Source organism: Mustela erminea, chromosome X (assembly GCF_009829155.1).
Source record: "Mustela erminea isolate mMusErm1 chromosome X, mMusErm1.Pri, whole genome shotgun sequence".
Lineage (NCBI taxonomy): Eukaryota > Metazoa > Chordata > Mammalia > Carnivora > Mustelidae > Mustela > Mustela erminea.
Window position 1 is genome coordinate 43,568,936 of NC_045635.1, and position 23,255 is coordinate 43,592,190.

The 23,255-nt window shown below is 38.7% G+C and overlaps 1 protein-coding gene across 1 annotated transcript in view; it reads right to left on the reverse strand.

The window, feature by feature from the left end:
* The window catches only part of DGKK (diacylglycerol kinase kappa), a 182,360-nt gene that overhangs the window by 17,968 nt on the left and 141,137 nt on the right, over positions 1 to 23,255 (reverse strand). The window contains exons 15-18 of the mRNA XM_032331531.1: positions 10,318 to 10,537; positions 9,151 to 9,255; positions 8,597 to 8,693; positions 6,866 to 6,973 (exon numbers count right to left, since the gene is read on the reverse strand). Of these exons, the coding sequence (XP_032187422.1) occupies positions 6,866 to 6,973; positions 8,597 to 8,693; positions 9,151 to 9,255; positions 10,318 to 10,537 (530 nt within the window). The remainder of the gene's footprint in view (positions 1 to 6,865; positions 6,974 to 8,596; positions 8,694 to 9,150; positions 9,256 to 10,317; positions 10,538 to 23,255) is intronic.

Sequence of the window (23,255 nt, forward strand, 5' to 3'; positions counted from 1 at the left end):
ACCTGAGACCTTTCTTGTTTCTTGAGAAAGGCTTGTACCGCTATATATTTTCCTCTCAGGACTGCCTTTGTTGTGTCCCACAGATTTTGAACCGTTGTATTTTCATTATCATTTGTTTCCATGATTTTTTTCAATTCTTCTTTAATTTCCCGGTTGACCCATTCATTCTTTAGAAGGATGCTGTTTAGTCTCCATGTATTTGGGTTCTTTCCAAACTTCCTTTTGTGGTTGAGTTCTAGCTTTAGAGCATTGTGGTCTGAAAATATGCAGGGAATGATCCCAATCTTTTGATACCGGTTGAGTCCTGATTTAGGACCGAGGATGTGATCTATTCTGGAGAATGTTCCATGTGCACTAGAGAAGAATGTGTATTCTGTTGCTTTGGGATGAAATATTCTGAATATATCTGTGATGTCCATCTGGTCCAGTGTGTCGTTTAAGGCCTTTATTTCCTTGCTGATCTTTTGCTTGGATGATCTGTCCATTTCAGTGAGGGGAGTGTTAAAGTCCCCTACTATTATTGTATTATTGTTGATGTGTTTCTTTGATTTTGTTATTAATTGGTTTATATAGTTGGCTGCTCCCACGTTGGGGGCATAGATATTTAAAATTGTTAAATCTTCTTGTTGGACAGACCCTTTGAGTATGATATAGTGTCCTTCCTCATCTCTTATTATAGTCTTTGGCTTAAAATCTAATTGATCTGATCTAAGGATTGCCACTCCTGCTTTCTTCTGATGTCCATTAGCATGGTAAATTCTTTTCCACCCCCTCACTTTAAATCTGGAGGTGTCTTCGGGCTTAAAATGAGTTTCTTGGAGGCAACATATAGATGGGTTTTGTTTTTTTATCCATTCTGATACCCTGTGTCTTTTGACAGGGGCATTTAGCCCATTAACATTCAGGGTAACTATTGAGAGATATGAATTTAGTGCCATTGTATTGCCTGTAAGGTGACTGTTGCTGTATATGGTCTCTGTTCCTTTCTGATCTACCACTTGTAGGCTCTCTCTTTGCTTAGAGGACCCCTTTCAATATTTCCTGTAGAGCTGGTTTGGTATTTGCAAATTCTTTCAGTTTTTGTTTGTCCTGGAAGCTTTTAATCTCTCCTTCTATTTTCAATGATAGCCTAGCTGGATATAGTATTCTTGGCTGCATGTTTTTCTCATTTAGTGCTCTGAAAATATCATGCCAGCTCTTTCTGACCTGCCAGGTCTCTGTGGATAAGTCAGCTGCCAATCTAATATTTTTACCATTGTATGTTACAGACTTCTTTTCCCGGGCTGCTTTCAGGATTTTCTCTTTGTCACTGAGACTTGTAAATTTTACTATTAGGTGACGGGGTGTGGGCCTATTCCTATTGATTTTGAGGGGCGTTCTCTGAACCTCCTGAATTTTGATGCTCGTTCCCTTTGCCATATTGGGGAAATTCTCCCCAATAATTCTCTCCAGTATACCTTCTGCTCCCCTCTCTCTTTCTTCTTCTTCTGGAATCCCAATTATTCTAATGTTGTTTCGTCTTATGGTGTCACTTATCTCTCGAATTCTCCCCTCGTGGTCCAGTAGCTGTTTGTCCCTCTTTTGCTCAGCTTCTTTATTCTCTGTCATTTGGTCTTCTATATCACTAATTCTTTCTTCTGCCTCATTTATCCTAGCAGTGAGAGCCTCCATTTTTTATTGCATTTCATTAATAGCTTTTTTGATTTCAACTTGGTTAGATTTTAGTTCTTTTATTTCTCCAGAAAGGGCTTTTATATCTCTCGAGAGGGTTTCTCTAATATCTTCCATGCCTTTTTCGAGCCCGGCTAGAACCTTGAGAATTGTCATTCTGAACTCTAGATCTGACATATTACCAATGTCTGTATTGATTAGGTCCCTAGCCTTCGGTACTGCCTCTTGTTCTTTTTTTTTGTGTTGAATTTTTCCTTCTTGTCATTTTGTCCAGATAAGAGTATATGAAGGGGCAAGTAAAATACTAAAAGGGTGGCAACAAGCCCAGGAAAAAATGCTTTAACCAAATTAGAAGAGATCCAAAATCGTGAGGGGGGAGAAAGGGGATAAAAAGAGGTTCAAAAAGGAAGAAAGAAAAAAAAGAAAAAAGAAAAAAAAAAGAAAAAAGAAAAGAAAAGAATTAAAAAAAAAGGAAAACACCTAAGAAAAATGTAAAAAAGAAAAAATATATATATTAGATAAACTAGTAAAAAATCGTTAAAAAAGAAAAAGGTAACAGTTAAAAAAAAAAAAAAATTTTACCCGAAGGCAAGAAAAAAAAAAAAAAAGAAAAAGAAAAAAATTAAATTAACTGCAAGACTAAAAAAAAAATCACAGGGAAAAAGCCATGAGTTCCGTGCTTGGCTTTCTCCTCCTCTGGAATTCTGCTGCTCTCCTTGGTATTGAAACTGCACTCCTTGGTAGGTGAACTTGGTCTCGGCTGGATTTCTTGTTGATCTTCTGGGGGAGGGGCCTGTTGTAGTGATTCTCAAGTGTCTTTGCCCCAGGCGGAATTACACCGCCCTTACCCGGGGCCGGGGTGAGTAATCCGCTCGGGTTTGCTTTCAGGAGCTTTTGTTCCCTGAGCGCTTTCCGTAGAGTTCCGGAGGACGGGAATACAAATGGCGGCCTCCTGGTCTCCGGCCCGGAGGAGCCGAGAGCCCAGGGCCGCACTCCTCAGTGCGCCCTCAGAGAACAGCGCCCAGTTACTCCCGTCTGCCTGACCTCCGGCCGCGCTCTGAGCTCACTGAGCCTGCGACCAGTTCAAGGTAACACCGAGCTGTGAGCTTACTGTCGGCTCTGTCTCTGTAGCCGGCTTTCCCGTTCCAATACCCGCAAGGTCTGCGACACTCAGACACCCCTGATCCTTCTGTGACCCTGCGGGACCTGAGGCCACGCTGAACCCGCGTGGGCTTCACCCCGGTTTAGCCTCTGGAGCGATGTCCCTCAGCGGAACAGACTTTTAAAAGTCCTGATTTTGTGCACCGTTGCTCCGCCGCTTGCCGGGAGCCGGCCCCTCCCCCCGGGGTCTATCTTCCCGTCGCTTTGGATTCACTTCTCCGCCGGTCCTACCTTTCAGAAAGTGGTTGTTTTTCTGTTTCCAGAATTGCTGTTCTTCTTCTCTTCGATCTGCCGATGGATTTTCAGGTGTTTGCAATCTTTAGATAAGCTATCTAGCTGATCTCCGGCTAGCTGAAGCAGTCTCAGCCTGCTACTTCTCCGCCATCTTGACTCCTCCTCTATTTCTTTAATTTTTAAAATTTAAACACAATTTATATTGTGTTTATCATATTATTATTATTAGTTTCAGGGGTAGTATTCAGTGGTTCATCAGTTGCATACAATACTCAGTGCTTATTACTTCAAATGCCCTCCTTAATGCCCATCACGTTGCCCTATCCTTCTACCTGCCTCCCCTCCAGCAACCTTCAGTTTGTTCCCTATAGTTAAGGCTCCCTTATGATTTGTCTCCCTCTCTGTTTAAAAATAGAGCTACCCTATGACCTAGCAATTAGTATTGCTAGTTTTATGAACAGTGTGATGCAAGGTTCTAAGTTCGTCTTTTTGCATGTGAAGATCCACTTAGCACAGCACCATTTTTGAAGCTATCCTTTTCCCCAAGGAATTGTGTTGGCACCTTTGTCAAAAATCAATTGATGAGAAATGTAAGATTTTTTTCTAGAGTCTCACTTCTGTTTCATTTTTCTATATGTATTTGGTATTTATCCAAAGGATACAAACATAGTGATATGAAGGGGCATATGCACACCAATGTTTATAGCAGCAACGTCCATAATAGCCAAAATATGGAAATATCTCAGATGTCCATCAACAGAAGAATGGATAAAGAAGATGTGGGGTGTATATATTTATATAATGGAATATTATTCAGCTATCAAAAAGAATGAAATCTTGCCATTTGCAATGACATGGATGGAACTAGAGGGTATTATGCTAAGCAAAATAAGTCAGTCAGCGAAAGATAAATACAATATAATTTCACTCATATATGGAATTTACAAAACAATAGAGATGAACACAGGGGAAGGGAATGAAAAATAAAATAAGGTGAATACTATGAGCTTTTAAAGTAGAGCCACAATGAGTTACTACAAGGCATGAGTTTTGAAATGTAAGAAGGCTAGCACAAAATTATTTGGACTCTTGGGGTGCCAGGGTGGCTCAGTTGGTTAAACAGCTGCCTTTAGCTCAGGTCATGATGCCAGGATCCTGGGATCGAGCCCTACATTGGGCTCCTTGCTCAGCTGGGAGCCTGCTTCTCCCCTGCCTGCCTTTCCCCCTGCTTGTGCTTGCTCTCTGTCTCTGCCTTTCTTGTTCACTCTCTCTGTGTCAAATAAATAAATAAAATCTTAAAAAAATTATTTGGACTCTTGTTTTAAACCATAAGTTCTCTGGTCACTTTAGTTTCCTCATCTATAAAAATAGGAGTTTAGTTAAATGGAAATTCAAAATACCTAGAGCAACCAAAACAATTCTGAAAAAGAACTAAGTTGAAGGACTTTCATCTTCCAATTTCAAAACTTACTATAAACCTACAGTTATTAAGACAGTGTAAAGATAGACATATAGAAAAATGAAACAGAAGTGAGAGTCTAGAAAAAAATCTTACATTTCTCATCAACTGATTTTTTTTTCAAATTTTTATTTATTTATTTATTTATTTTTTATTTCCAGAATAACAGTATTCATTATTTTTGCACCACACCCCGTGCTCCATGCAATCCGTGCCCTCTATAATACCCACCACCTGGTACCCCAACCTCCCACCCCCCGTCCCTTCAAAACCCTCAGATTGTTTTTCAGAGTCCATAGTCTCTCATGGTTCACCTCCCCTTCCAATTTCCCCCAACTCCCTTCTCCACTCTAAGTCCCCATGTCCTCCATGCTATTTGTTATGCTCCACAAATAAGTGAAACCATATGATAATTGACTCTCTCTGCTTGACTTATTTCACTCAGCATAATCTCTTCCAGTCCCGTCCATGTTGCTACGACCTGTACCCCTGGGGATAAATATATATGTTTATAAAAAATAAAAAATTAATTAAAAAAAAATAAAGAAGGGCCATCTGTACCCCAATGTTTATAGCAGCAATGGCCACGGTCGCCAAACTGTGGAAAGACCCAAGATGCCCTTCAACGGACAAATGGATAAGGAAGATGTGGTCCATATACACTATAGAGTATTATGCCTCCATCAGAAAGGATGAATCATCAACTGATTTTTGACAAAGGTGCCAACACAATTACTTGGGGAAAAGGATAGCTTCAAAAATGGTGCTGTGCTAAGTGGATCTTCACATGCAAAAAGATGAACTTAGAACCTCGCATCACACTGTTCATAAAACTAACTCAAAGCAGATCATAGACTTAACTATAAGAGCAAAACAACACAAATTTTAGAAGAAAACTTAGGAGCAAATTTTTGAGACCTTAGATTAGGTGAAACTGTTTAGATATGCCATCAAAAGCATGGTCCATGAAAGAAAACAATTGATCATTTGGAACTCATCAAAATTAAAAACTTTTTTTTTATTTTAAGAAAATTAAGACAGATGACAACAAAAAAAGACAAGCAACTGAATGAAATCTTGTCATTTGTGACAGTATGGATGGACCCAGAGAGTATTATGCTAAGTGAAATAAGTCAGACAGAGAAAGACAAATACTGTATAATTTCACTTAAATGTGGAAACTAAAAACAAAAAATAAACAGAAAAAGATTCATAAATACAGAGCACAAACTGGTGGTTGCTAGAGGGGACATGGGTGGGGAGATGAGCAAGATAGATAAAGAGGATTAACAGGTACAAACGTCCAGTTATAATACAAATAAGTCACAGAGATGATATATGCAGCATAGGGAATGGAGTCAATAATATCTTAATAGTATTGTATGGTGACAGATGGTAACTACACTTATCCTGGTGAGCATTGAGCAATGTATAGAATTGCTGAATCAATACATTGTACACTTGAAACTAATATAAGATTATATATCAATTATACTACAATAATTAAAAAAATAAATATATAAAGTAGAAAGGAAAATCACCCTGCAATTGAATCCCTATGAAACAATTACTGGTAACATTGTTTTATAATTATAAACCTTCTTCTGTGTACATCTACACATATCTATTTAAAAATGTTTACTATAAAATGAGTCATAAAAAAGACAAGCAACCAGAAAATAATATTTGCAAAGCACATATCTGATAATGTACTTGATCCTCAGCCTAGGTATGCTCTGAGAAAGAGGTTCTGGTGGCAGGTGGCAGGGGTGGTTGTGGGGTGCATGCTTTTTTTCTTGTAGTTTCAATTTACAAGGACTCTGAGGCCACCTTAGTACAAAATTACTAAAGGGTGCCAAGTAACATAACACCAGATTGGGTAAAATCAATGGATCCAGGGGAACCAGGTTAGGAACACCAAGACACAGCAGGGCAAGCTTTGATAATTTGTAGCCTTGCCAAGCAAAAACAGACTTAAGCCCCTACTAGGACCTGGTCAAGCTCTCACAGACAGAACAAAAGTAGAAAATTTGCTGAATCGTGTCAGTGTAATCCGTTTTCAATAGTAGTAACACCAGGAGCTGTGTTACACAGCAGTCTATTGGTCTAAACGATGTAGGTAGCCCCGAGTTCAGGATGCCAGTGCAGAGTCATCACAAATCAGGTCAACATTTAGAGCAAGCCCCCCCCCCCCACTAGGCTAATGTTGGGACCAGCGAGTTTTACTTCTAAAGAACCTCTTTCTTTCTCTTGGTTATCTGAAAGGTAGGGGATGTAGGAATATATGTGCATATTATAATTGTGTGTTTGCATGTAGGGAGGGAAGTTTCTTTTTCTTACTTGTATTGCCCTGGGTGTTCATCTCTTCTGGTGTTGAATTCGAGAGAAATTTTAGCATCCAGTCCAATTCCAAAATAGTTGTTCATGACACATCTTTCTTTGAAACGTCTGAAATTAGCCAAAGGAAAGAAGAGGACAGACATTGGTGCAAGAAAGAAGTGCCATTATCATTAAGCTGGAGGCTTTACCTGCATGATTGAAAACCACTAAGGGAGGGCCTCCCCTACATTGGGCACGAGACTTATATTTGCGACAGGCACATATAGATCATTGTGTTAACAACTAGCTTGTTTGCTTTAAGAAAGTGCACCCAGCCAGGTGGGAGGATTCAGTGGGATTAGAATTCATAATAAAGAAATCATCTTTGGAGGCCACTAGATATGAATGGTCAATATGTTCTTCACATATAATAGAGGGCAATAGTAATTGACTTATTTGAATAAAGAACTTTTAAGTATCTCAGATAAAAATGTATGATGAAAGTGAAGTCTACACTACTGTTTTCAGAGATGTCTGAACTCCTTTGTAGCACTTTCACATCAAAGGGCAAAGTGACTACACATTTGAGGGAGAAGACTGATAAAAGAGGGTAGAAATACACACAGCCAAAAAAGCCAGGCAGTTTTTTTTTTTTTATTCTTCTGCATTCTTCTTGAGTGTCAGCATCAAAACCAGTAGTATGTTGGAGCCAGGTAGGACCAGCTCATATAAGCTGATTATGCCTATTATCCCAGTTCTGCCTTCAATGGAATTATATCAGTAGCTAGAAATAGGTCATGGTGGGAGGGTTTGTACCAGGAATAATTCAGGACTTTTTTCCCCTGGAGAGCTGGTTGTTAAACACTTGGCAAAAAACAAACAAACAAAACAAAACAAAAACAAAAACAAAAACCACAAACCAAAACAACAACAACAACAAACCCCAAACCCCAAAACCAAAAACATTTGGCAGTATACCACTGATTAAAACTCATAAGGTAGGTCCATGAGACTTCAGACATGAAGCCAGTGTTGAAGTAGAGGGGTGTAGGGTTGGAGATAGAAATAAATGAGAAGCTGCAGTTAACTGAAATAATTGCCAGCTGTGTCCTTCTTTTAAGAAACTGAAAATGAGTACAGTTCAGTTACTCAATCATAGATAACTTTTTTATTCATTACAAAACTGACCCCACATCTCTCACACATGAGATTTGCCTCCCTCAACTGCAGTCTGGAGATTGGAGTTTCTCTAGCTGATGTCCAAACTTACCTTCTTAATGGAACTCAAAAGGAGAATGTGGTGGAACCTGGCTGCTGGGAGTATTTTAAACAGGTAGGGCTAATGAAAAAGATGCCCTTAAATTTTGTAACTAGTCCCATTAGTGCTCATTTATTTTTTAGCGCCTCCAATTATTTACTGTTAAAAGCAACAGTGGAAAAACAGATCCTTTGAAATAACAATAGCTAAAATTTATTAAGTATTTATAATAAGAATAACAGTAATTACTGTTAACACATATAGCACTTAACTATGGGTGCTGAGCACTGTTCAATGCAAGTAAAACACAAGAAACATATGTGGCTAATTCTACAATTATCTTCAATTTATAAAGAGAAACTAAGGTTGAATTACTTTTGTAAGCTCACACAACTAGGAAGTGGAGTCCAGATTTGACTCTAGATATCTTTAGACTATTGTTTTAACCAGAGAAAGAAGGAAGTTATAAAATGGTGGTAGGGCCAAATACTTACATAGTTTCTGGTGTAAAATGTAAGTGCTCTAAATTGAGGTTATCTAGGTCTTCACTTTTGAGAGAAGATATAGAAGACAAAGTGCCAAGACGAGAACCTAGACACAAAAGACATCACCTTGCTGTTAGATACAAACAAGAAAGCCCTTCCCCTCATTTGCATTTCACCCTATTTTCTATGTGGGACCAGGGTCAAACTCAGTGACTTTTTCTTAGATTATAATCAAGGTTTTCAATCCAAAGAGGGATCATCTTAGATGGACAGGGACTTTCTCTGAGAGAATATTAAAACTGAGCTGCTTGCTTGCTGGCAGTGAAAACAGGTTCAAATCTTGGGTTTCCTCAGGCTGTCCTTTCAAAGTACCTAATGAGGTCATTACTTCTGGATGTTGACAGGGGATCATATACTGTGAGGTTTCTGGGAAAGAGGGAGGGATATCTACTGCAGAGTAAGATTATGGCTAAAGAAAGATGCATGAGAACACATCCTTATTCTCTGGGAACTCGAAGACAGTGATGAAGACTAGAATAAGAAAGGGAGAGAAAGATCCTTACGGTGTCTTGGGCTCATCTGGCGAATATCTTCTGAGTCATCTTCCAGGAAGAAAGTTGAAGTGAAGTTCTTAACCGATATTGTCTGTCGGCTTTGCTCATCCAGAACTATGGAGTAAAAGTGGAAGGAAAAAAGGAAGGAAGGAGGGAAAGAAAGCAAGGTAGGAGGGAAATAGGGAGGGAGGGAAGAAGGGAAAAGGGAAGGTAGGAAGGAAGGAAGGGTGGGAGGGAGGGAGAAAGTAGGAAAGGAGGGAGAGAGGGAGGAGAGGAGAGAGGGAGAAAGGAAGGGAGGGGTGAGGGAGGCAGGAAGTAAGGAAGAAAGGAAGGAATATTGATTATATTTGTTGAGCATTTCTTAGGCATCTCTTTTTTATAGTTAATGCCAGTCAGTGTGTGGGTAAACAGTAGAGACATCCGGTTGACTATCTCCTCTCCCCGACAATGCTGTTTGTAGTCTTCGTTTTCCTACAGTATTGCCCCCATGTCTCTTCATAACCATGCCTGAGCTTTCCATTTTACTGGTTACTCTTTTTCTGTCACCCAGTAAATGTGAGTAGAAGCCCAGGACCTGGTGCAGGGGAAAAAGGTGGGAAACCCTCTTCTTCTGTCTCAATGATCACCTCTTCGTTAATTAATTTACTCACATGGCTTTTTTTTTTTTTTCCAGACTTGAGCCTCTAGGACCATGCCATCCTTTTATTCAAATGTTTCATCTATTCCAAGAATATTTGAGAAGTCTCCTTCCTTTTACCAGCCTATATTTTGTATAGCTCAGGTGCTCAACTTGTGCTAAAGCTCATAGGTTCAATCCCTATCCTACTAGGGGTGCCTTTTTCTGTCCCATGGGCACAAGCTGCACATATAAATCTGACTTATGTGTTGTTGGAGCAGGCTGAGGGTTAGTTGTGATAAGATTATGGCTACATCTCCACTACTTGGAAACTACAGAAATAGAAGCAAATGGGTTGTTTACTACATTCACAGTGCAGAATGGAGATTTACCTTCTTTCTGGGAAACTTGGCTGAGGTTATATTAAAGGTACCAAGGCAGGAGAAGGTACCATGGCTAAAAGTCAGAGGCCAGCCAAAGGGACTTCCTTGCTACATAGAAATTCATTCACCGGAAACTTCACTTACCTTACTTCAATCACCACAACTCTGGGACCTTACCTTGTTCAACTTGAAATATGATGAGCTTCAAGGATTTCTGGAGATTCTGGGCCTTTGTGGCCAGCTCCAACTTGCACTTGGCTATGTGGTCTATTTGAGGGATGAAGGGTTTTCCATCTGCCTTGGCATCATCTGCATATACTGTAGTACTTTTTTCAACTGCTGCCTCCTCAGCCAGGATATCAATCAGGACACTGAGTTTGTCATACATTATGTCACTCTGTATAAGGATGAAGGGGACAGGGCATTGTTATGAGGGACCAGTACTTGAAAGGACAGAATGAGGAGCTGGGAGGTATGTGAGAGGTAAGGAGGGGTGGTTGTTGGCTGGGAACTCTGAGCAAAAAAAGCTGATGAAATAAAAGTTTGGGGAAAGAAGTACTTGGTAGATGTGATGAGATAACCAAAGGGTGTTAGGGCATCAAACAGATATCATTTGTTTCTGAGCAGCTGCAGGCATCAATGTATGTTGCCAAATTTTTCTTGTGTCAGACTGATTGTAAAATGATACGTAACATGGCAAACTTGAGGAAAGTTAAACATTTCTGGATTGGTGTTTTCATGGGCATGCTCCTACAGATGTGGATGTGCTTCTGCATGGGTGCCTAGTGTCTGCCTTTGTATATGTGTGTATTTGGGGAATGCACTGAGTGATTATGGCTTGATTTCCTGCTCCATTACTGAATAGTTTGTGACCGGACACAATTTACTTTACCTCTATGTGCTTTTATATTCTAGGGCAATTGTGGAGATTAAATAAATTAATGCATTAAAAATCCTTAAACGTTTCCTAGCACAGGGTGCTATACAAGTGTTAGTTATTGTTGTTGTTATTTTTGTTTTAGAAATTAATGTGGGTATATTTCTAGCATGTATTTGTACATGTTCTGCTATACAACCATGTGCATACATGCTTGGTGTACACTTGTGTCTAGGTGTGGGCAGATGCTTGGTACATGCTGAGGTACATGGTACATGTGTTAGGATGCATAATGTTACTCTTCATTTGGTGAAAGATGGAAATGTGATGAAGCTGGACTTTTCCCATAATAGAGGTTTATCAGCCTTCCCTTTCTTTTACAATTCCCAATGAAAAAGATTTCCAGTGAAAGGTACACTTGCTTTCATTAAAAAGAGGGTTCTGGGACTTCCAGGAAGATGGCAGAACAGAAGGATCCTAAGCTTACCTCATCTCATGAACATACCTAGATAAAAGCCACACTGGTGTAAATAACACTGAAGATGACCCAAAGACTGGCAAAACATACTATTCACAGCTAAACATAGAAAAGAGGCCATACTGACAGTGGTAGGAAGGGCAGGGACGTGATTGGGAACCAAACTGACCTACAAGACTCTATGCAGGAGGGAGGAACACCACAGGCACAGAGAAGGGAGAGAAGACACCACACCAGTCACCTCAGGCATGGGGGACCCACACTGGGAAGACAAATCCCCATGAAAAACATGGCTTTGAAAAACAGGAGGATTTAACTTTGCAAGTTCCTACAATCAGTGAGTCTCAACACCAAGAACTTTAAAAGTCAGTGGGCTCAGCCCTGGAAGAGCTAGAAGGCAGTAGAAAACTGAGTTTCTGCCCTTAAAGACACAACAAAACAAACAACCCTACTGAAATACAGCATCGAAGTAGCAATTTGAAAAACAATTGGTACATACAGGAAGGAGATTAATTTACCACTCTCAGAATGTGGGCTGGGAGGGCAGGGATCCTTAGGAGACTTCTCCAAGAACAAAAGAGCTGGAAGGTTCTATTTCCTACCCTCTGCTCCCAGCCTAGATACACAGACACCTTTGGGAACAAATAGGAATACTTTCCACCTAGCTTGCTAACAGCACACCTCACCCCCATGCACTTCTGTGGACCTGCCCCCTTCAACCCATCCTCAATAATTCTCCAAAGCAGCTACAGGTCCCCTCCCCCAGAGATTAGCACACACCTTGCTAACACCAGGCGCCCTGCTCCCTGCATATTCCTGAAGACCCACTCCATTCAACACACCCCTAGCAGAAGACCCACCCCATCCAACATGTCAATCCAGAGTGACTCTTGCCCTGGAGAGAGGGGAAGAAAACCACATACGCATTTCAACTACAAATGCAGCAATGGGCTGGGGGGAGACATTTGGTTTGATAGCAGGGCCCAACCACCAATGAAAGCTCCGGGGGCAACACAGGGAGAATATCCTGCCTACTAACAAAAGCCTTTCAGGGGGCAACACGGGGAAAGCATCCTGCAGTTTGGTGTCTGCAGCTTTGACAAGTGCCTGGTCTGACCCAGCTCAAGCCCAGTGTGGCCCCAAACTTGCCCATTAACAAAACAGGGATGAAACACTGCCCACACCAGGCAAAGAGAGCCATTGCAGATGAGCGGACTGAAGGCAAATGCAGCTCAGCCACAATAGCAGGGCACATGCAACACATATAGGAGAGACCCTTGAAGTACCACATTCTGAGGAACAGGGGACATTGCACTACAGGGCACTATGGGAACTCTTTTTCATAACGTCACTGCTTTCAAGAGCAGGCAGCATAGCTGACTTTCCTAGCACATTGAAACAGATACAGAGATTTAGAAAAAATGGTGAGACAGAGGAATATGTCACAAATGAAAGAACAGGTCAAAATCACAGCAAGACAGCTAAACAAAACAGAGCTAACAATATACCTGATAGAAAATTTAAAGTGATGGTCATAAAGATAGTCACTTGACTTGAGAAAAGAGTGGAGGACCTCAGTGAGATCCTCAACAAAGAGATAGAAAACATAAAAAAGAACCAATTGAAGTTGAAAAACTGAATAACTGAAATTAAAAATACATTAGAGGGAATAAATAGTAGACTAGATGAAGCAGAACAGATCAGCGACCTGGAGAATAGAGTAATAGAAAACAGTCAAGCTGAACAGGGGGAAGAAAAAAGAGTAATAAAGAATGAGAATAGATTAAGGGAATGCAGTGACACCATCAAGCATAACACTATTCACATTATGTGGATCCCAGAAGGAGAAGAGACAGAAGAGAGGGTAGAAAATTTATTTAAAGAAATAATAGCTGAAAATATTCTTTAATATGGAGAAAGAAACAAAAATCCAGATCCAGTAGACACAGAGAGCCCCCAACAAAATTAGCTCAAGGAGGTTCACACCAAGACACATAATAATAAAAATGGCAAGAAGTAGTGATAAAGAGAATTTTAAAAACAGCAAGAGAAAACAGTTACATACAAGAAAAAAGTCCGTAAGTCTATCAGTTGATTTTCAGCAGAAACTTTGCAGACCAGAAGGGATTTCCATAATATATTCAAAGTGGTGAAAGAAAAAAACCCTGTAGCCAAGAATACTCTATCTAGCAAGGCTATTGTTCAGAAAAGAAGGAAAGATAGTTTCTCAGACAAAGAAAAGTTAAAAGAATTCATCACCACTGAACCAGACTTAAAAAAAAATGTTAAAGAAGACTCTTTGAGTGGAAAGGAAAAACCATAAGCAGGACTAAGAAAACTAGGAAGCACAGACACAGTAAAATTAAGTATATCTATAAAAATCAGCTAAGGGATTCACAAAATGAAACAATGTAAAGTGGAGTAGAAGAGGGATAAAAATTTAGTTCTTTCAGAATGAGTTCAAACTTAAGTGACCATCAACTTAATATAGACTCCTATATGCAGAAGATGTTATATACAAAGCTAAGGGTAACCACAAATCAAAAACTGATAGTGGATATGCAAAAAATAAAGAAAAAGGGATCCAAGTATATCACAAAAGAAAGCCAGCAAACCACAAAAGAAGAGAGCAAGAGAAGAAAGGAACAGAGAAGAAGTACAAAAACAACTGTAAAATGAGTAACAAAATGGTAATATGTACATAACTTTCAATAATTACTTTGAATGTAAAGGACTCAAAGGGCATAAGGTGACATAGTGAATAAAAAAGCAAGACCCACCTATATGCTGAATACAAGAGACTCATTTCAAACCTATAGACACATGCAGATTGAAAGTTAAGGGATAGAAAACCATTTATCATGTCAATAGGAATGAAAAGAAAGCCAGGGTAGCAATTCTTGTATTGGATAAAGTAGACTTTTAAAACAAAGACTTGGGGTGCCTGGGTGGCTTAGTCATTAAGATTCTGTCTTTGGCTTGGGTCATGATCCTGGGGTCCTGGAACTGAGCCCCACATTGGGCTCTCTGCTTAGAGAGAAGCCTGGTTCTCCCTCTCCCACTCCCCCTGCTTGTGTTCCCTCTCTCTCCATGGTCTCCCTCTCTCATGGTCTCTCTCCATCAAATAAATAAATAAAATCTTTAAAAAAATAAAAATAAATAAAACAAGGACTCTAACAAGAGTCAAAGAAAGACACTATATAATCATAAAAGGAACAATCCAACAGGAAGATATAACAATTGTAAATACTTATGCACCCAACATGGGAGCGCCCAGATGCATAAAGTAGCTATTAAAAAACATAAAGAAAGATTTATTTACAAGATGGCGAAGAAGTAGGAGACTTTAATTTCATCTGGCCCCAGGGATTTAGCTAGATAGCTATCAAATCATTCTGAACACCTGCAAACTCAACGAGAGATGTAAGAAAAGAATAGCTGAAACTCTACAAATAGAAAAGCAACCACTTTTTGCAAAGTAGGAAGTGTGGAAAAGTGAATCTGAGGTGATATATGGGAATATAAGCTACAGGGAGAGGGAGCCTCCATGAGCCAACTGCTGACAAGTGATATAGCAGTGGAACATAAATCAGAACTTTTAGAAGTTGGCTCTAGTGAGGGACATCACTCAGGCTAAGTGGGGGGGGGGCCACAAAACTCTAGCTGGGACAATGTGGTCTCAGGATCCTTGGGGTCACAGTAAGATTGGGAATGCTTGAGTGTGACAGAGCTCCCAGGCCTCAGAGCAGGGAAGCTGGCTGCGAAGAGTGAGCCCAGGAGTGGGCTTTCAGCTCAGGGTTGCCATAAACTGGGAACCACAGCACAATCGGTTGACTGCTATCAGAGAAGAGTCCAACAAACTGCAGAGCCAGTGAGACCACCCCCCTTCCTCTCCTTGGAAGAGCAGCATGGGAGCACACTGCAGGAGTCTGCAGGCTTTGGTGACCCGAAATGTGTCATGTGCCTGAGACAGAAATGCTCAGTTACAGGCTGGGTGAGAGAGACAAGAGTGACTGACTGCTATTGTCTGAGGGTTCACTGAGGAGTGGGGACCCCAGCCTTCTGCTCAGGGGTGGGAGGTTGAGAGGTTGCCATTTTCATTCTCATCGTCCAAAGCTATATGGAAAGCCTTAAGGGAACAAAACCACATAGAGCAAACCAGAGTAGATTATATAGCCTGGTTCCCTGGCAAGGGCAGTACAATTCTGCTTAGGGCAAAGACACTTGAGAATCAATGCAACAGGCTTCTCCCCCAGAATATCAGCAAGATCATCCAGATAAGACCAAGTTTACCAATCAAGAACTGCAAAACTCCAGCCCTAAGGGAATACAGCACATAGAATTCATGGTTCTGTAATCTTTCAACTTAAATTCTCTCTTTTTTAGAACTTGTTTTTTCAGAACAAAAATCTTTATTTATTATTTTTCACATTTTTTTTATCGTTATGTCTTCATACAGTACATCATTAGTTTTTGATGTAGTGTTCCAAGATTCATTGGTTACTTATAACACCCAGTGTTCTACACAATATGTGTCCTCTTTAATACCCATCACCAGGGCAACCCATCCTCTCACCCCCGTCCCCTCTAAAACCCTCAGTTTGTTTCTCAGAGTCCATAGTGTCTTATAGTTCATCTCCCTATCCAATCCCCCCCTTCATTTTTACCTTCCTTCTCCTAATGTTCTCCATGCTATTCCTTATGTTCCACAAGTAAGTGAAACCATATGATCATTGACTTTCTCTGCTTGACTTATTTCACTCAGCATAATCTCCTCCAAAATTTTTTCTTTCTTTTTTTCAACCAATTTATTTTATTAACTCTTTCTAAAAAAACTTTTAAAATTTTCATTTTTACAGTTACAGTTTTTAAAAAATATTTTATTTATTTATTTGACAGGGAGAGAGAGAGATCACAAGTAGGCAGAGCAGCAGGCAGAGAGAGAGGGGGAAGCAGGCTTCCTGCTGAGCAGAGAGCCTGATGTGGGGCTTGATCCCAGGACCCTGAGATCATGACCTGAGCCGAAGATAGAGGCTTAACCCACTGAGCCACCCAGGCGCCCCTACAGTTGCATTTTATCCCTTCATTGTATTTATTTATTTATTATTCAATTATTTTTAATAATTTTTTTATTATGTTATGTTAGTCACCATACAGTACATCATTAGATTTTGATGTAGTGTTCCAGGATTCATTGTTTGTGTATAACTTATTTTTGAATATATGTAAGTTTTTCTTTCTTTATAATTTTGGGATGCAATTTCTTCTAGTAGACCAAAATACACCCAAAATCTAGTGAATGGTTTTGTTCTATTCACCTATCTAATCATATTCTTTTTTCTTTTTTCCCGTCTTCCTTTTTTTTTGCTTTGTTCAAGTCTTTTTTAATTTTCACCTTTACAGTTACATCCTATCCTTTCAATGTATTTAATTGTATTTTTGTATATATACATTTTTATTTCCTTTCAATTTGGGGATATAGTTTCTTCTAACAAACTGACCAATATGCACTCAGTAGATAGTGTATTGCTCTGTTCTGTTCACCTGTTTATATTCCTTCTTTTTATTTGTTGCTGGTTTTCTCTTTTGTTTTTTCTTTTCTTTTAATTTCCATTTTTATAGTTACATTCTATCCTTTCATTTTATTCTTTTACATATATGTTTTACATATATGTTTTTCTTTCTTTACAAATTTGAGATCTAGTTTTCTAAAACAGACCAAACAAAAGAATCCAGTGTATTCTCTACACTGCACAGAATCCAGTGTATTGCTCTATTCTACTCACCTGATTATATTATCTTTTTAAAAAAATTTTTTCCCCAGTTTTGGGTCTCTTCTGATTCATTTAGTGTACATTTCCCTGGGGTTGTTGCTCCCATTTTAGTATTTTGTTCTCCTGTTTATCTATTCTCTGGACAGAATAACAAGACAGAAAAACTAACTTCAAAAAAGAGAACAAGAGGCAGTACTGACTGCCAGGGACCTAATCAGTATGGACATAAGAAAGAGTTCAGAATAATGATTATAAAGAAACTATACTTGAAGAAAGTATAGAAGACACTAGAGAATCCATTTCTGGAGAAATAAAAGAACTAAAATCTAACCAGTTGAAATAAAAAAGACTATTAATGAGATGCAATAAAAAAGGGAGGCTCTTCCTGGTAGGATAAATGAGACAGAAGAGAGAATTAGTAATATAGAAGACCAAATGATGGAGAATAAAGAAGCTCAGAAAAAGAGAGATAAACAACTACTGGATCACAAGGAGAGATTATGAGAGATAAGTGATACCATAAAGCAGAACAATATTAGAATAATTGGGATCCCAAAAGAAGAGAAAAGAGAGAGGGGGCAGAAGGTATATTGGAGCAAATTACAGTGGAGAGCTCCCTAATTTGGGGAAGGAAACAGGCATAAAAATCTAGGAGGCACAGAGAACCCCCCTCAAAATTAATAAAAATAGGTCAACACCCCAACATGTAATAGTGAAATTTGAAAATCCCAAAGACAAAGAGAAAATCCTTTAAGCAGCTTATGACAAGAAGTCTATAACCTACAAGGGTAGAAACATTAGATTGACAGAAGACTTATCCACAGAGACCTAGCAGGCCAGAAAGGACTGGCATGATATATTCAGGATGCTAAATGAGAAAAATATGGAGCCAAGAATACTTTATCCAGCTAGGATGTCATTAAAAAAAGATAGAGTGATTAAAAAAAAACCTTCTAGGACAAACAGAAACTAAAAGAATTTGTGATAACTAAACCATCCCTATAAGAAATGTTAAAAGGGATCCTCTAAGCAAAGAGAGAGCACTAAAGTAACATAGACCAGAAAGGAACAGAGACAATATATAGTAACAGTCACTTTACAGGTAATGCAATGACATTAAATTCATATCTTTCAGTAGTTACTCTGAATGTAAATGGGCTAAATGCCCCCAATCAAAAGACATAGGATATCAGATTGGATAAAAGCAAGACCCACTGATATGCTATCTTAAAGACATATTTAGACCCAAAGACACCTCCAGATGTCCTTTTAAATAAAAAACCATTTATCATGCTAATAGACAACAAAAGAAAGCTGGGGTGGCAATACTTGTATCAGACAAATTAGATTTTAGCCAAAGACTAGAATAAGAGATGAGGAAGGACACTATATTGTAATTAAAGAGTCTGTCCAATAAGAAGATATAGCAATTATAAATATTTATGCCCTTAACATGAGAGCAGGCACTTACATAAAACAATTACTTATTTATTTGTCAGAGAGAGAGAGGAGCGAGAGTGAGCACAAGCAGACAGAGTGGTAGGCAGAGGCAGAGGGAGAAGCAGGCTCCCGGCTGAGCAAGGAGCCCGATGTGGGACTCGGGGAGGGAGAAAAACCATAAGTGACTCTTAATCTCACAAAACAAACTGAGGGTTGCTGGGGGGAGGGGGTTTGGGAGAAGGGGGTGGGATTATGGACATTGGGGAGGGTATGTGCTTTGGTGAGTGCTGTGAAGTGTGTAAACCTGGTGATTCACAGACCTGTACCCCTGGGGATAAAAATATATGTTTATAAAAAATAAAAAATCAAATAAATAAATAAATAAATAAATAGGAAAAAAAAACAATTACTAACAAAATTAAAGAAACACATTGATAATAATACAATAATAATAGGGAAATTTAACACCCTCCCTCACTGAAGTGGACAGGTCATCTAAGCAGAAGATCAAGAAGGAAATAAGGGCTTTGAGGGACACACTGGACCAGGTGGACTTCACACTTATCCAGAACACTCCATCTTTTTTTTTTTCTTATATGCATGGGGTCTTTATTAATTATTTTAACAGACCTGGGTGTTTGCCTGAGTTGTCAGTAATGTTTTACCTTATTCCCCATGGCAGTTCCTTCCAAGTGCTGAAAGTGACCTACCCAAATGAGGGTGTTCTCTCAATCTTTTTCATTTGATCCATAACATTTGTATTTGTTTCCTAAGAACACTCCATCTTAAAGCAACAGAACACACATTCTTCTCAAGTGCACATGGAACATTCTCCAGAATAGATAACATACTGGGTCTCAAATTAAGTATCAATTAGTACCAAAAGACTGGGATCATTCCCTGCATATTTTCAGACCACAATGCTTTGAAACTGGAACTCAGTCCCAAAAAGAAATTTGGAAAGAAATAAATGAAGGCTAAAGAGTATCCTACTAAAGAATGAATGGGTCAACCAGGAAATTAAAGAATTAAAAAAATTCATGGAAACAAATGAAAATGAAAACACAACTGCTCAAAATCATTGGGATGCAGCAAAAGTGGTCCTAAGAGGAAATTATAAAGCAGTACAAGACTTTCTCAAGACACAAGAAAGGTCTCAAATATATAACCTAACCTTATACCTAAAGCTTGTTGAGAAAGAACAACAAACAAAGCCTAAACCCAGCAGGAGAAGAGAAATAATAAAGATCAGAGCAGAAATCAATGAAATAGAAACCAAAAGGACAGTAGAACAGATCAATGAACCTAGAAGCTGGTTCTTTAATAGAATTAATAAGATCAATAAACCACTGGCCAGATTTATTCAAAAGAAAAGGGAAAGGACGCAAATTAATAAAATCATGAATGACAGGGCAGAGATCAAGACTAACACCAAGGAAATAGAAATAATTATTAAAAATGATTACTAGCAACTATATGCCAACAAATTAAGCAATCTAGAAGAAATGGATGCATTCCTGGAAACTTATAAACTACCAAGACTGGAACAGGAAGAAATAGGAAAGCTGAACAGACCTATAACCATCAAGGAAATTGAAGCAGTAATCAAAAATCTCCCAACAAACAAGAGCCCAGGGCTGGATGGCTTCCCAGGGGAATTGTAGCAAATATTCAAAGAAAAATTAGTACCTACTCTTCTGAAGCTGTTTCAAAAAATAGGAATGGAAGAAAAACTTCCAAACTCTTTCTATGAGGTTAGTGTTACCTTGATCCCCAAATCAAAGACCCTACCAAAAAGAATTACAGACCAATATCCCTGATGAACATGGATGGAAAAATTCTTACCAAAATACTAGCCAACAGAAGCCAACAGTACATTGAAAGGATTATTCACCACGACCAACTGGGATTTATTCCTGGGCTGCAAAGGTGGTTCAACATCTGTAAATCAATCAATGCGATATCCTACATAACTGAAAGAAAGGACAAGAGCCATATGATCCTTTCAATAGCTATAGAAAAAGCATTTGACAAAGTACAACATCCTTTCTTGATTAAAACTCTTCACAGTATAAGGATAGAGTAATCATAAAAGCCATTTATGGAAAGCCCACAGCAAATCTCATTTTCAATGGGGGGAAAAACTGAGAGCTTTTCCCCTAAGGTCAGGAACATGACAGACATGTCCATTATCACCACTGCTGTTAAACATAGTCCTAGAAGTCAGCCTCAGCAATTGGAAAATAAAAAGAAATAAAGGCATCTGAACTGGCAAAGAAGAAGTGAAACTCTCACTCTTTGCAGATGACATGATAGTCTATGTGGAAAACACAAGACTCCACCCACAAATTGCTAGAAATCATACAAGAATTCAGCAAATTGGCAGGATATATACATCAATGTACAGAAATCAGTTGCATTTCTATATACTTACAATGAGGCAAAAGAAAAAGAAATCAAGGAATCAATCCCATTTATGGTCGCACAAAAAGCCATAAGATACCTAGGAATAAACCTAACCAAAGAGGCAAAGGATCTGTTCTCAGAAAACTATAGAACACTCATGAAAGAAATTGAGGAAGACACAAAGAAATAGAAAACATTCCATGCTCATGGATCAGAAGAATAAATATTGTTAAAATGTCTATGCTACTTAAAGCAACCTACACATTCAATGCAATCTCTACAAAATACCATCATCTTTGTTCACAGAACGGGAACCTAAATTTTAATGCTAAAATTTGTATGGAACTATAAAAGACACTGGATAGCTAAAGGAGTGTTGAAAAAGAAAACCAAAACTTGTGGCATCACAATTCTAGACTTCAAGCTCTATTACAAAGTTATAATCATCAAGACAGTATGATACTGGCACAAAAACAGACACATAGATAAATGGAACAGAATAGAGAATCCAGAAATGAACCCTCAGCTCTATGGTCAATTAATATTCAACAAATCAGGAAAGGATATTCAGTGGGGAAAAGGCAATGTCTTTAACAAATGGTGTTGGGAAAAGTGGACAGCAACGTGCAGAAGAATGAAACTGGTCCATTTCCTTTCACTATAAGGTAAGGAAAATAAAGGCAAAAATGAACTATTGGGACTTCATCAAGATGAAAAGCTTTTGCACAGCAAAACCAAAAGACAACTGACAGAATGAGAGAAGATATTTGCAAATTACATATCATATAAAGGGCAAGTATCCAAGATCTATAAATAACTTATGAAACTCCACATCCAAAAACCAAATAATCCAAATGGATGGGCAGAAGACATGACAGACATTTCTCCAAAGAAGACCTACAAATGGTCAACAGACACATGAAAAAATGTTCCACATCACATGATATCAGTGAAATACAAATCAAAAGCCCAATGAGATACCACCTCACACATGTCAGAATGGCTAAAATTAACAAATCATGAAACAACAAATGTTGGTGAGGATGTGGAGAAAGGAGAACCCTCTTATACTGTTGGTGGGGATGCAAGCTTGTGCAGCCACTCTGGAAAACAGTATGGAGGTTCCTCAGAAAGCTGAATATAGAGCTTTCCTATGACCCAGCAATTGCACTGCTATGCATTTACCCCAAAGATACAAATGTAGTGATGTGGAGGGACATCTGCACCCCGATGTTTATAGCAGCAATGTCCACAATAGCCAAACTACAGAAAAAGCTCAGATGTCTATCAACAGATGAATGGATAAAGATCTGGTGTATACATACGCATGTGCACGTGTGTGCACATGCACATGCACACACTCACACACACACACAGACACACAGGGATATTAAGCAGCCATCAAAAAACTAAATCTTGTCATTTGCAATGATGTGGATGAAAGTAAGGGGTATTATACTAAGTGAAATAAGTCAATCAGAGAAAGACAATTATCATATGATCTCACTGGTATGTGGAATTTAAGAAACAAAACAGGATTATAGGGGATGAGAGGAAAAAATAAAACAAGATGAAACCAGAGAGGGAGATGAACTATAAGAGACTCTTAATCATAGGAAACAAACAGGGTTGCTGGAGGGGAGGGACGTATAGGGATGGGATAACTGGACATTATGGGATAAATGGACATTAAGGAGGGATAAATGGACATTAAGAAGGGTATGTGATATTAAGGAGAGCACTGGGTATTATATAAGACTTATGAATCACAGACCTATACCTCTGAAATGAATACATTATATGTTAATTAATTGAATTAAAAAATTATAATGCAAAAAAAGAAAGAAGAAAGCTATATAAATCAGCAAGGAATACATTTGGTGGCAAATTACAGAAACCATCTTTTAGTGGTTTAAATAAAGGTGTATCTGTATCATACAGCCAAATGCTTTACCTCTTTGAAAAAACAAATTGTGAATAAATGAAAAAATAAAAGAAGTAATTTATAATGATAAAATAATAGCTGGTATTATAACAGCTCACTTACATCAATGGATAAATCATCCAAGAGATCAAAAGGAAACAGTGACTTAAATGACAATTTGGGCCAGATGGGTCTAACAGATATATTTAGAATATT